This window comes from Patiria miniata, unplaced genomic scaffold (assembly GCF_015706575.1).
Source record: "Patiria miniata isolate m_02_andy unplaced genomic scaffold, ASM1570657v1 HiC_scaffold_6, whole genome shotgun sequence".
Lineage (NCBI taxonomy): Eukaryota > Metazoa > Echinodermata > Asteroidea > Valvatida > Asterinidae > Patiria > Patiria miniata.
The window spans coordinates 7,825,586-7,840,413 of record NW_024037073.1 but is presented as its reverse complement, the minus strand read 5'-3'; the positions used below and the strand labels follow the sequence as shown (position 1 = coordinate 7,840,413).

The 14,828-nt window shown below is 40.8% G+C and overlaps 1 protein-coding gene across 1 annotated transcript; it reads left to right on the top strand.

Annotated features, from left to right (window-relative positions):
* Positions 1 to 279: 279 nt before the first annotated feature.
* On the top strand, positions 280 to 14,264 carry LOC119742792 (monocarboxylate transporter 13-like). Its single transcript, XM_038218963.1, has 6 exons — positions 280 to 660; positions 3,528 to 3,824; positions 10,961 to 11,388; positions 12,803 to 13,028; positions 13,198 to 13,344; positions 14,098 to 14,264. Exons 1-6 carry the CDS (start codon positions 513 to 515, stop codon positions 14,262 to 14,264), a joined length of 1,413 nt encoding a protein of 470 aa, XP_038074891.1. The 5' UTR covers positions 280 to 512.
* The last annotated feature ends 564 nt before the right edge of the window (positions 14,265 to 14,828 follow it).

Genomic DNA, 14,828 nt, shown 5'->3' with positions numbered 1-14,828 from the left:
TCGGCAAGTTGCCATCTCGATTTCCGTAAGTCGACTTGGCGAGATGATTTATGTGATTAAGTCGCTTTTAATACATGCAACATGACGTGATAAATTATCTCAGTAGGGCTAAATATTAAAGTGGATGGCACTCATGGATCGCCGTACTATAGACATGCATTGTTATTCAGCGATAAGGCATGCATTCAGTGTAGATTGTGTAATGTTTGTATGGGTTATAGGTCAAGTGGTCGAACATCTGTTCAGGGCCATATGCACCATTACGCCAAATATCAATCAGTAGGCCTAGGAGTCCGAGGACCACGTTATTCATCATGGCAAATTCAATCTGTTTACTACACGAGGCTAGTCGCAAACCAAGGCTTTTTATACAGAATTTGGCTGTTTAAGATTCTACTGGCTGTTGGCTGGTAGGCCTCCATGGTGTATCTACCTCTCTAGGAAAAAATCAGCTCATTGAAAGAGGCTAGTAGAGTAGAGTACAGTAAGTGTGACCAGACTATCGCATAATAATGCTACGCCTACGAGTGTGGTGGTGGCGCTGGGTCATTGCCGTTAGCGCATTTCTGCAGCAAATAGCGACATACGGGATGTTGTACAATTACAGCATTTTATTCGTCAGTCTGCAGAAGGAATTCGACTCCGGGGCTGTCCTGGCTGGTAAGTATCATTCCGCGAGCCCGCTATCACTGTACATCCATAGAGGTCCCCTTCAATATGGCCAAGATATTATGCCATCTGTTAGTCAGATAATCGGGTCGGGGTCATGGAGAAATAAAAGTACAGTATTTAAACTGTCATAACGATTTTGCCATTGAAGGGTCCTCCTTTAATTCAACACCGTGTTTGGAGCGCCGTGGTTCAATGTTTACAGACAGAGGAAAGCGTCTCTGTAGTCCAACGTCCCACGGTCCTACGTCCCATTATTCCGACGTCCCATTTTGGTCCGACGTCCCATTTTGGTCCGAAGTCCCATTTTGGTCCGACGTCCCATATTGGTCCGACGTCCCATATTTTTTTTTAACTATTCACAAGTTTAGGGTTTATAGATGTAAATGACACTATCATCTTTGATTCTCTATTGTTTATAGGAATCAAACATCAAGCCCCACATGCCACGGCCAAATGATGTGATGTGTGTGATTTCGGAAATTTGCTGTAGTTTTTTTTTGGAAAGCATATCGTGCCTTATAGAGGACGAGATGGCGCTCCGAAAATGCATCTTAATCTTATGCCACGATGAACATCTTCCATACAGTTTACAGCCAAAACTATTGTTCCATCTAGGCTATATCCTCTAGTAAACGCGCATTGCAATATAATGCATCTATAAAGACGTCTATACTTGCAAATATACTAATGAAAGACTAGAATCTGATAACATGTAACTACAAAAAGGTACAAACAGGTTTCCCTTAAATAGAAATGTGTTGATAAATGCATGCATACAAAGGTAGACACGCACAACTTTATGAAAAAGGCGTGAACTTATTGTTTGCTATTGTTTGGCCAATACATTTTTGGCTCGACAGTTAAAGTTTGACCAGCAATTTTTTTTAAGTATAATATTCGAATCCTTTTTTAACTTTTACAACACGGTGTTCGGTTTTCAAGAATTGACTTTGTGGAAATGGACAACATTATTTTTCAGTTTAGCCAATTCTAAAACGAATTTCATCAGGTCCTTACATGTGAATTCTTTCAGGTATAAATAATCAAGACTTACAATTTACTTTTAAAAACAAAAGTTCTCCCGTGTTTTTCTGCAGTAGAAGGCGGTAGAAATAATGCTGATACCCTATTAACCTTACGTCTTATTTTACATCTGAATGCAATTATACTTAAAGTAGAAAAATACAAAGCACTCAATACTGCACAGCATTACACAGGGTTTTCTCTGGCCATTTCGTAACCATGATATATTAATTATAGGTATGCCAACAAGTTTTTACATAAGGCTCGCAGTTAAGACTGGCAGTTAAGTCAACTTAATTACACCACTCACCCACTTAGTCAAGCCCTCAGATTGTCAGAGATTTTTTTTTCCCTCAGGGGAAACTTATTTATTCAGAAGAAACGTTTCTCTTGCGTTTTACAATAAGTATAAACAAATAATATATTAATCATTACATAAAAGAGAGAATGGATCCCATTTCGCATTAAATTTAGCAAGATCACCATTTGTAGTAAATATATATTTTTCCAATACATAGTATCGTTTTAGCTCATTCTTAAATACTAAAAGAGACGGTTTACTACCATTCATCTTCATTTTGTAAATGTGGTAACGGCATAGGAGAAGACATAAATTAAGGGCGCTCCAGTTTTTGTATGTCAAATAAAATCATCTCGTAATCTACAAACACATTAATATTCAAAGTCTCCTTAATCCAATCACTAATTTGAGTCCAGAACGATAAAGAAATCTCACAAGTGCAAAATAAGTGAATCAGAGTTTCCTTTTCTACACGACAGAAGGAACACAAGTCGTTCTCCCCTTTACCAATCTTTACCAAATAAGAATTGACGCCCAGGATTCTATGGACCAATCTGTATTGAAACCATCGTAATTTTGTATCACAAGTAATCGTAAAGGGCATACTGCAGAAAACCGACCATTTAGTGGCAGGGAAATTGATACTCAATTTTGTTTCCCATTTGTCAATGAACTTACTCGCAACCTTTTTCACTGAAGTAAAAATATGATAAATACGGGTAGAACCTTTTTTATCTGACAAAAGTACCTCAAAATTAAATGGGATAAAAGGAAAGCAAATATTTGACTTAACCCCTTTAAGAAAAAAATTGTTGACGGCCTCGACAACTCCACCATACTCTAGAAAGTTAGTCCTAATACTGAATTTTAACATAAAGCGTTCCAAGCTCAAAAAAGCACCTTTGTTGTCAAGTAGGTCAGACACAAAGTTTGCCCGACGTCCCATATTAGTCCGACGTCCCATATTGGTCCGACGTCCCATACTCCACTAACGTCCCAGGGTAAGGGTTGGAGTTAGGGTTAGGGTTAGAGCATAGATTGGGTTAGGTTAGGATTAGTCAACCTGAACCTGCAGTGGAACTATACGCAGTATAAAATCATCGGCCAATGTGACGTCGGTCCAATGGGACGTCAGGCCCCGTTGAGATGTACGAGTCGGACAGTAGAGATGTAACCGATTGAACCAAGGCGTTCGGTCGGATCCAAATGATTTGCATAAAATAGTGACCGCTTGAGGTCGCTGTTCGCGCTGCAACGATATGCCGCCGATTGATTACCGCGTACGGACGAATATAAACGACGAACGCCTTTACCAAGGTTATCGTTGGGGTTGTTCACGTCTTTGCAACCAATTTAGTCATTTTGCATCATGAACGCCCATATAGGGATGCTGCCGACTCGGATGCGTAACCCCGTTAATAGCAACGCGCATCCTATATAATGGTTCGAGTGTAGCCCTACATCTTATATTGCTGCCGTATTTGACTATTGAAATAACCTGTCACATCACCATTATTTATTTGTTCTTCAGGATGGCCAGGCTCTCTTGCATCGAGTCTTGCCAACTTGATGAGCCCTCTGACCGCCCTTCTGATGATGAGGATGAAAGCTGTAAAATTGGTCATCCTCGGACACGTCATCATATGCGTTGGATATCTTCTAACCTCCATCGTTCCTGCGCTAGGCTACGCCGTGTTTACCTTCGGTGTCATGGGTGGAGTTGGCGTTAACTTCGTGACCCACGCGGTCACGGGGTTGGTTTTGGAGTGGTTCCCCAAGGACAATTTCAGTCGAGCAAATGGCATTTCTGTAACGGGAACATCAACAGGTAAAGCCTTACCCTTGGCGGGTGTTTTTTTTTTTGAAAATCAGTGTTTTATTCAGTTTTCCTTTCATTTTCTGAAAGAGTATATTGTTAGGGTCATACCATTCATACTGTAGTATGAACTAAGGTAGGCCTATACTCTGTCGAAAAATGAAGTGGTGGCGACAGATGTGAAACAGGGCCCGTTTTTAATGATTTTTCGCCGTGTTCTCTCATGGTTGCACATAAAAACCGGCCCGGTGGGTTAGTTCCCCAAAGGAATCCATACGCTGTCAGTCAGTACTAGTCCGTGGGACGAGTGGCGGAAAACGCTTTAGTTTTCGAGATACGCGATCTGGTCTGCCGAATTTTATAAAACTTTCAAGACATGTAGATTATGATGTACCATATCGAAAAAACATTGTTCCCCGATCCACAGTTTGTTTGGGAATGAGAAAATCTGGGATGAAAACGCCGAAAATTCTGCATAAGAAACAACATAAGAAACAGCGCCCTCTTTTGGCACAGTCAGAAACATTTTCGCGCGCAATGAGCGCTTGCCAGATAATACTTCTTTCAAGTTCCCTTAGAAGATCATTACAGATCACATTCGTCTAAGCTGTTGCCGAATGGCAGCATTCAAAAATCAAATTCGTTGATTATAAATCAATTGGACGAATTAAATTTCTTGACTGAAAAGATTTGGCATAGTAGACGAAATCGATACTCCGGTACGAAAACGTGTACTTGTTGTAATTGCTTAAACTGAGTTTTATATTGTCACACAAAAGACGAAATTAAACGTTGGAAGAGCACTAAATCGACGGTGATGGGCGAATATGAATATTAGAGACGGTAAATAAAGGTTTAAAATTAGCCGGGAAAACCTATTTAATGTAATTTAATCCATTTATTTATTTATTTATTCGTTTTGTTGGGGGGGGGGGGGGATTTAAACCTGCACAGTCCGTTAAGGAAACAAGCAGAATGGTATTCAGATTACATAGGTTTCTTCAATCTGTACTGAATGAGCATTATACTTGTTTATTTTGAACTAACCAAACGAGATTATGAGCACATGTACCGGCGGGATAGATAGTTATTGTATAACATATCAAAAGTCTCATCAAATTGAAGGACCCACTTTTTTGTTTGCAAACTTTTCTCAAACGAGAACATTAATGTATATTCCCCTATTCGGAAGCTGTGAGTGGCAGCATTACCACTGCATATTTGTTTAAGCTGAAACCGTTTTACCGATATTATTATTGTGAATATTGTTTTAAGAACCGATTCGATATTTTGTTGTTGCTCTGTCCATTCCGTGAAACCACAAATAACCCAACGGCCCACCCGCCTCCTTTTTGAGGCTGCATCAAATTTGTATTACTTTTTAATTTCAGTAATATCATTTCTTAAAGATGTTTCAGAAGTTCAGCTGCTCCAGCAAATGCCACACACTTATATTATTTTTGAAAACATGTTACCCTGCAGAGATAAGAGTGCACAAAATTATTCTGATCTGTGGTTTAACCATATACCAATCGATGTTCAGCTAATACATAACAATGTAAACATTCGATCTTAAATTTAAAGCGTGATCATTTCATGTTGGCCAAAACTGTAACAAAAATATTTTGGTATCCCGATGAGATATAACAAAAATCTAGAATATAATATGAAAGAAGTGTCATCTAGCAAGCACTCATTGGCCGAGTATGGGCGGGTCTTGTTCTTGACACGGGTATATCATTATTGCAAACAACGACGGATAGCTATAGGGGCATGGTGTGAGATCCTGCTCCGAGTGCAGTACGTGTTCGTGGGTCGTGTTCTCGCCGTCGAGCGCGAGAACAATAATAAATACTCGCGTCAAGTTGAGAACAGACCGCCCGAACTCGGAGTCGGACAGCCATTGCGTGAGAAAAGGTTTCTGACTGTGTCAATAGGGGGCGCTGTTTCTTATGTTTTTTTCTCAGGTAGAATTTTCTGCGTTTTTATCCCAGATTTTCTCATTCCCAAACAAACTGTGGATCGGGGAACAAAGTTTTTTCGATATGGTACACCATAATCTACATGTCTGTGAAGTTTTATAAAATTCGGCAAACCAGACCGCGTGGCGAGCGAAAAAAGGCGTCGTCCCACGGGCTACAGGGTTTAGGCCCTCACACTCAACTGAAACCACCTTACATGATTTTACGAACACATGGTTTCAGGCTCATGGAGCGTGGGGAAATAACAGGCACTGTTTTTTTATAGATCTAAGTAAAGCATTCGATTCTGTTTATAATCATGCAACTCTCCTAAATAAACTTGAAAAGATGAATATGTCAACCTCTGTAATCAAGTGGTTGAAGTCATATCTTAGTGAACGCAGTCAGTCTGTGAATATTGAGGGCAACATATCCAAGGCCTTGCCACTTCACACTGGCGTACCACAGGGATCAATTCTAGGTCCACTGTTATTTATTATTTATACAAGTGACCTACCGCTTTGTATCCCTAAAGAGTGTAATTTGTTCATGTATATGCTGACGACTCCACATTAACGTGTAGTTCTACCAGTGTTGATGAGATAGGGAACAATCTGAATACAGCCCTAGCACGAATATACGATTGGTGTAGCAGGAACAAACCTACAATAAACGCCAGCAAAACCAAATCAATGCTCATTGGAACTAAACGAAAGGTCTGCAGTATTAACCTTAATGTAAGTATCGCTGGTAGTCCAGTTGTTCAGGTGAACTTTTGTAAATGTTTGGGGGTAATTGGCCTATATTATTGATGAAGCTTTAAGTTGGGGCCAGTAGTTATGTGTGGCGTAAATCATCCCCCGTTGAGGATCAAGTTGTGGATCAATTGTGGATCCACAACTTGACCCTCAACGGAAGATGATAAGCCTCACACTGGTGGGCTCCCCAGCTCCTCCTCCTCCTCCTCTGAGTTCTTGTTAGCAATCTATTCATAGATAGAATAAAGATTTATTTAAGGCGGTGGCGATGACGTCACTTCTCCTATATGACGGCATAGACAATAAGTATGGACATGACAAACGATTTCATTTTTTCATTTTTTGTTTAACCACAATGGCTTCTTCATTTTCTGTGCATGTGTATTCTTTGTTTAAATCACATTTTTTCATTTTTTTAATTTTTTATTTAGTCAATCAGTAAAAAAGAAACAAAGTAAAATTTATTACAAAATAGTAAGAGGATAAACAAAGAATGGACATTAAATGGTCACATCATTTTAAATACAGTAAGGATATAAGCAAATTTATGTTGTTGGTTTTTTTCACTAAAATGGTGCCACTTAAGATTATGAATGTCAAGTTTGTCTCTCCTTTGAGCAATATTGCATCCAATTCTCTCTGTTAACATGACCAAATTTTTGAAGGCACTACAAACAGGAGGTTTTTCATCATATTTGCATTTTATAGATATACGTATGTTGTACCCAAACATAATTGAAAATTCAGAGAAAACTATATTGACCTTCAGTTTAGAGGACAGCCACTCCTGTATACCTGGCCCCAAACTGGTAGAACAAAGACGCAATTGAAAAATAAGTGAGAAACATGTTCCTTCTCTGTCTCACAAAACGTACAGCTCGGGCTATCAACAAGCCTAATTTTGTGCAAAAACACATTATTCACTTTTAACCTGTGAAGAAACATGAACTGGAAAATTCTAGTTTCGATATCTATAGTACATTTGTATTTTGTAAGACAGAGAGATACAATTCCAGTCCTCTTAGTTAATAATTTAAGAATCTCTCCATGTAGCAATAACTTTCACTGGTTTATACCGAGCCTTGTCCATTAACTTGTTATACACATGTTTAACAAAATGCTTCTTCTTTAGGAGCGGATTAACTTCAATATTAACTGAGGGTTGAAAATCCTTATTATTTTTATTCAGCTTTCCAGACCAAGGAATAGCTTTTAACTACCCAAAATACCGAATGAACGTTTTTAATTTATTTTTAAAGCAGAGGTCTTTGTATGAAAGAAAAGTACCAGTCGGAGTAACATGTGATTAATTGTAAGAATACCCGCTTCAAATCATTGTCTATAAAAAAAAAAAAAGAGGCTGACCTTGTGTGGTAATAAAAAAAATGTCCATAGACTCGGATTAAACACTCTTCTGAGGTAACTGGACTCTTTGTAAGTTACTAAGCTCCAAGCTAACAAAATGTCGTTTAACGTGGAGGAGTTCAGATGGAGCGATTTAACAAATTTAGATGAAAAATTACATTCAAATAAACTGAGGCCTCCGAATTGACGACACTTTCAAAAGTACCTGTATTTTCCTGATCTTTTTTTTTAAATTTTTTTTATTTTGGCCCTCCTCAAGAGAACATAAAGCTAGTAGAAAAACCACAGCTAAAGTTCATAGATTATGAGCATAGGGCATGTTAAAGGAACAAATTATGGACAGTTGATTTAAAAGATTGGCTAGATGGAGCTACTAAGGCTGAATACCAAGTTCTGCATGAAGAGTTGGTGGAATGGAAGCTATGGCTTTCTTTTGAAGGGACGACCACACCCTGATGTAGAATAAGGGAATAACAGTGTGAGGAGCCGGTCTTCACTGCGTGATAATGACCGGGTGTGGGGGTGACCGCTGTTAATGGACCGAGAAGAAGTCGAGGTAATGACCGGTTGTGGGGGTGACCGCTGTTAATGGACCGAGACGAAGTCGAGGTCCATTAACAGCGGTCACCCCCACACCCGGTCATTATCACGCAGTGAAGACCGGATTTTCACACTGTTATTCCCATTAATAAATACCTTTTTAACGAAATAAACAGTTAAAATGCTCCAATTTTGTGACTTTCTTTCGGCGATATTTCCAGACTTTTTTGTGTACATGTTCATGGGCCATATTTTAGCTTAACAGCTATAACGACGTAAACTCAGCAGAAACTGCTGCCGTAGCGAAACAAATTACAACAATGTTTTCATATCTTTACCTGATGGAGGAAGCTGAAATCTCGTTTACACATTCCTTGTGTCCGGAATTACAAAGATGCTTGGTTTAGGAAAGGTAAATATGTCGGTGGGTGAAGTGTTCAAAGAAAATAAATCGTACTGATCTACGCTTTCGTCGTAAACATCCTCAGTATATACTGCACTGCTGTACGATGTCGTTTCAAAACTTCCTTACGCGCGCGCACGCACGCATCCCTAGCAACTGTGTTGCGTACGCGCGCGTCAGTCTCACGCGATGGGGGTTGAGCGCATGTGCATTGCTCTATTGTTACAAGCTACCGCAGGACTGTTACTATATTTTGACCAATCATTGGCTTGCATGGGGCTGAACGGGGCTTGATCAATGCTGGTTCAGGGGCCATTTATTCGCTTGATCTTTGAAGCCGGTCCATTATCACCGTTAATGCCCGGCCACGTGATCGAATCTCGACCAATCAGAAACCATCAACTCTCCAAGGCATTTATTAATCTTTATTCATAAATACCTCAGACAGTTTAGCTATTCCTATTGGTAGAGAGCCCGTCACGTGGCCGGTCTTAAACGGATGATAAAGACATGGCTAGCTGGTCTTAAACACTTTTCCAGTGTCACAATAAAATGTGGACTCCTCCGGCTCGGGTAATTATCAGCACCCAGACTCTAAGCGGTATTAAACGAGTGATAAAAACCTCCGGAGCACACATTTATTCCCTTAATAAATGCTACCCCGCTACCCCTAAGGAGTCTCTTAACTCAAGCAGCTTCTAAAGCATAGATGTGCTGCTCATAATTGATCATATTCAAACCTCCTTGATCAAAATTAGTAAATAAAACAGTGCGTTTAATGTTGTCCGTTTTCAGACCCATCAAAAAATAGTAGTGTCATCCGCAAATTGAGAAATTTTTAGATCGTCACCATCAACATGAATACCATTAATGTCATTGTTCATCTGAGTAGCTTCTGCCAACGGTTCAACTGCTAAAATATAGAGAAAGAGTGATAACGGGCAACTTTGCCTTACTCCTCTAGTCAATGTTTACATTGGGCACATTGTTCAAGCTGTGCGTGTTGCTGCTTAGGCGAGCTGTCAGGTAACTCCCAAGTGTAATTAAGTGACCCTGGTAATTAACAATTAAGACTCAATCACTACTGCATATTTCTTGATTATTGTATAATACATTACGATGCTATTTGTTGTGCCGACAATCCTATTGTCCAAGTGTATTTGTTGTTGGCTTATTGTGCAATTAACGGAGGGTAATCACAATCATCATAATCGGCGGAATATTTCCTCCAAAACGGACCTGCTCCCTAAGGCTTGAGGTCGCTCTGAGTGGTCTCTCGTCTTGAGAAAGCTTGGGTTCGGGAAGATCAGCTACAGTCTAGTAGGTGTCAGACTTGGTCCCAACGAACTTAGGTTTGGCCCGGGGAGATCCCCGCCACAGTATTGTATTTGTAATGTATTTTATTTGTATATGTGTCTATAAACATTATGCACGTCTTGGGAACTTTGGCAATCTGACCCGAAAAAAATTGCGAGCATACCTGACGGGAGCTATATTCGAGCTAACGTCAATTGTTTGCAGGTAAGCGATATGTTTGTACACTTGCAATTGATCACGATATTATGGGGAAATGTTGGTGAATACTGATCTCGTTTGTGTCTTGTAGGCATGTTGGCCTTCAGTTTCTTGTTAAGTACTTGCATCACTCAGTTCGGATGGCGACGGGCTCTGAGATTCCCATTGGATGCTTTTTTATGCTTCTTCTTTACTTCTTTTTTTATCTTAAAAAGGTTTGTTAGTCATTTGGAACATTTTTTTTTTACCAATATGTAGTTTGGAGGATTTTTTTTCAAGGGAAAATAAAGTCCGAGAACCTGACTTGCAACTCAATGTACTTCGAAATACGCCCATGCGTACGAAAAAAATATCGCGTCCGGCCCCTTTGATTTGCAAGCGCGGTCAAGCCGCTGCGACGGTATATAGAGGGCGCCATCAATCAAATCAATCCAGTCTTGGGAACTTTGGCAATCTGACCCGAAAAAATTGCGAGCATACCTGACGGGAGTTATATTCGAGCTAACGTCAATTGTTTGCAGGTAAGCGATGGTTTGTACACTTGCAAGTGATCACGATATTATGGGGAAAATGTTGGTGAATACTGATCTCGTTTGTGTCTTGTAGGTATGTTGGCCTACAGTTTCTTGTTAAGTACTTGCATCACTCAGTTCGGATGGCGACGGGCTCTGAGATACATCTCTGTGGGGACATTGGCGTTAGGTATCATGGCGAGCTTCTTTCTGACTGACCCACCGACGGAGGACGAGGGTAACAATGAGGGGGGTGATGAGGGAAAACCCGGGGTAGACGAAAGGAAACAAATCACCCTAGAGACAGTTGAAACCTTGGATCCGGACCACCCTACAGAAAGAACGTTGGTGGGAGAGGATCTAGGAGATGAAGAGGAACGCTGTGAAACCCACGAAGACAGGATCCACACGCCAAGCTGCGAAGTTAAAGGCAGTAGTAGCTGCTTCGTTGACTGGGAGGTGTACCACATGATAACGCATATTGACCCATGGGCATGGACTATAGGAGCTTGTTTGGCCATGGTGGGTTGGACATTTTTCACCATCAATTTTGTAAGTACCATAACATCGGGGCGAGGGAGGGGGGTTTGCATTGTCGAAATGACTAACATTACTAATATTTTTGGGTTGAATGAATAAAATGATGTGCGGTTGATATGAATAGATTTTTAGTCGGGTTCCCACTTAAGCACACCGCCTGGTTCATCAAAGAACGACATAAAGCAGCCATATGGTTGCGAAGGGCGACTTCTAAAGGTTACTTAACACTTTATTTTGAATATAACTACATGTACACAGACATGTTTACGTTGGCGGGTGAAATCTTTGAAAATTAATTTCTCCAGTTTGGAAGACCGTATCTTCATGCAACTTTCAGGATTTATTTCCCCTATAATGATCCAAGTATGTGCTAAAAGTCGTTGTAATATTTTCATTACTTTTCGTTGAAATTGGAAAAATATGCCTCGCTACGTGCAATTTTGAAAATTGTAACACAGACGTGCACAATATCTATCAATCTTTTCAAACGTCACGAATATTAATGACGTTCATATCCATTACGGCGTGCAGTAAACAATTGCATAAAAGCCCTCTTCACGAGTTGTTAATTAACAAATATCACCCTTTTTGGCGGCTTCCATTGGTCGATACCGAGACCCACGCCATGTCACGCCGAGTGACGCTTATGAATATGCCAATATGCCCGTCATTATTGGCCGAAATCAGCCGTGGCGCCTACGGCGCTTTGCTGAACAATACAAATGGGTTGGGTCGAAAAATGATTGCTTTGATCCTCTTCGAAATTTTCCATGGAGATGGTTCCACTTGTAAAACTAGCGTCCACAACAACAGATTAAGCTGAAATTCGAAATATACTTAGATGATAAAAGCGTTCAACAACTCGTGAAACTTGGGGAAGTTTTCGAACGATTTCTTCCAGACTTGAAGGTCATCTTTGACAGTAACCAGTATAGACGTTTCGGCATCGATGACGGCGATTTTTTCACTGACATGAAGTTAAGAATTTCTTCTTCAGTTAGAATGTGACATTTCAATCATACCGAGCATATTTTCTGAGAAACACAACGTTTACGAATTTCAGTGCTCTGTTAAAGCGTCTTAGTACGTAATCGGATTTGCTTTCCCTGACAACGACCGACGCTTTGCCGTTGCAACCATATGGCTGGGGCTGTTTCAAGCACCCTTACCTTTACCAAACTCCGTTGCCTCACTTTCTGTGGATGATTGGTGTACTAGGAGTTGAATCCACTACTCTGAGAACGGACGTGTTCAACACACCAATGTCAGTGGAGTATTGCAATTGCATATAGAGTCTGTCGGGAGGTCAAATCCGGGGGTCGATTTAAACGATTGAAATGAACGTTTTTGTATTTTTGTATTTTTCCTTTATTCCGGGATTGGGGTGTTGTTGCAGGCCAGTTTCATGGATGGCCACGGTCTTAGCAGTGACCGCATAGCAGTAGTCATCATGTTTTTCGCCATTGGAGAAATTGGGGGGAAAGTTCTCTTCACCGTGGTCGGGGATCATCTGCCGTGTCAACGGCTCTACTTCCTGGTGGCCTCGGTGTTTTTAGGAACCATTGCGTTGGGCGTCATGACGGTGGTACAGACCTTCCAACAAATGATGGCGCTGTCAATATGTAAGTTAAACGCTCGTTTAGGCTAATTGGCAGATTTATGACTTGAAAGAAAATGCACACCATAACTGTGTTTCTCAGAAGTAAAAATATCACATGTGCATTCGAATTCTGTTACCTCTATTTTATTCCTTGCAAGTCACCTTATTTCCCAAATGTATGCTATTTTCAGTTTCCGGATTCCTGAGATCTTTGATATACGGACACTCGAATGCAGTTGTTGCTGATATTTTCTTCAAAACCTATAGTTCCAATGGTGTGGCGATTCTAGCACTGTTTCCTTACGGCATCGGGTCACTTATTGGTGCCCCATTGTCAGGTACGTACGTTTAGTCGATTATTTGCCAGTCGATAACTTCATAACAACATGGTTTGAGAGCCTGCAGCAGTGCGAAATTACTGATCCGGATGTGTATTGCACCTGAATTCCTCCATCGTGAAAAGAATACGCACCAACACCGAGGGACCAGTACGTTCGCAATACTTCCCCTCAAACGTGGGATTATACCCAACTGTTGCTGCCATGGATAGACCAATCAGGATCCAAGGATTGATCGTTTGATCAGTCGGTCCCCTAGTCTTACTCTTGGCCTAAGCCTCGTCAGTGATCAAGAGCGATAGCTGCATTGGTGTTGAGCGCCCTTGCATAATATTGGTTTTTACTTGCTCTCCATAACGTCTTGGTCATTTCGTAGCAATGGGGCGGGGCCATTTTATGTAAATAAGACCGTCTGTACATTAAAATTCGAACAAACACAGTCCGTTTTTATAGCTTCATGCTTGATCATGCATGATTAAGCATCATGTCGTTATCGCCGTCGTCTTTTTCGTCGTCGTTGTTGCTGCTGTTATTGTTGTAGTGGTTAATGTTGTGGTGGTTGTGGTAGTGGTGGTGGTTGTGGTTGTGGTTATGGTTGTTGTGGTTGTGGTTGTTGTTGTTGTGGTTGTGGTTGTTGTGATTTATATTACTTTGGGAAAAACATATGTTCGTTCAACAAGAGCAACAAGGAAAAAACATTCCACACATTTCACGACAAACATTTTCTTATTTTAATTTCCCTTTAATAACCAGGTGGACTGTATGACATCACGGGTAACTACATCCTTAGCCTGGTCGTCATCGCCGCCATCTTTTTTTGCGCAGCATTCGCATTTTTGACCATCGAATTTCATCGGCGGTTGGCATCGCGAGATTGTTGTTGCTTCTCCTCCGGCAAGAATCGTCCTGCGTTGTTGTGATTACCTTATTATTGCAATATTTGGCACGTCTTTCTTAGGCCTAGGAAGAGCCGAGCTTACCCTTACAACTAAGAAGCATGTAGAACAGTTTCGTCACCAAGGTTCAAGAATGCTGTGTGCATGTATGTTTTAAATAGTTCATGCAGGCCCGGATTGTCCAATAGGCACGGCACTGTGCCTAGGGCCTACGAAAAATGCCCCCCCCCCGTCCCCGAATAAAAAAAAAGTTGTAGCATACAAATTTTGATTCTATAGCTCAGAATAGCTGATTCAATACCTCCAAATCCGAACGAAAATGATGTTGGAATTTTGATCTTGTTAAAGTGGTCAGAAACTGCCTCAGATAGCACCACAGCTAGAGCGTCTAGAATCCCATTTTTTTTCCGGGGCCCTTCAGCGGGCCCCCAACGCAACGCCGTTCAGCCTTCACACTCGACCGTATTAGTTTTTATCAACATAAAACGTATGTACGTACGAATGTACCACCCCCACTTTTGAGGACCTAGTGACGCCCTTGGTGCCAACATGGAGCTAGGATACCAGTTTGGCCTGGCATGATTTGTA

What these genes read in the sequence shown, in the direction of transcription:
- LOC119742792 (XM_038218963.1), top strand. Translation starts at nt 513, where the DNA reads ATGCTACGCCTACGAGTGTGGTGGTGGCGCTGGGTCATTGCCGTTAGC. An exon ending in TGTAACGGGAACATCAACAG is followed by an intron (nt 3,825 to 10,960) that starts GTAAAGCCTTAC and finishes TGTGTCTTGTAG; the next exon opens with GTATGTTGGCCTACAGTTTC. An exon ending in TATTGGTGCCCCATTGTCAG is followed by an intron (nt 13,345 to 14,097) that starts GTACGTACGTTT and finishes TTTAATAACCAG; the next exon opens with GTGGACTGTATGACATCACG.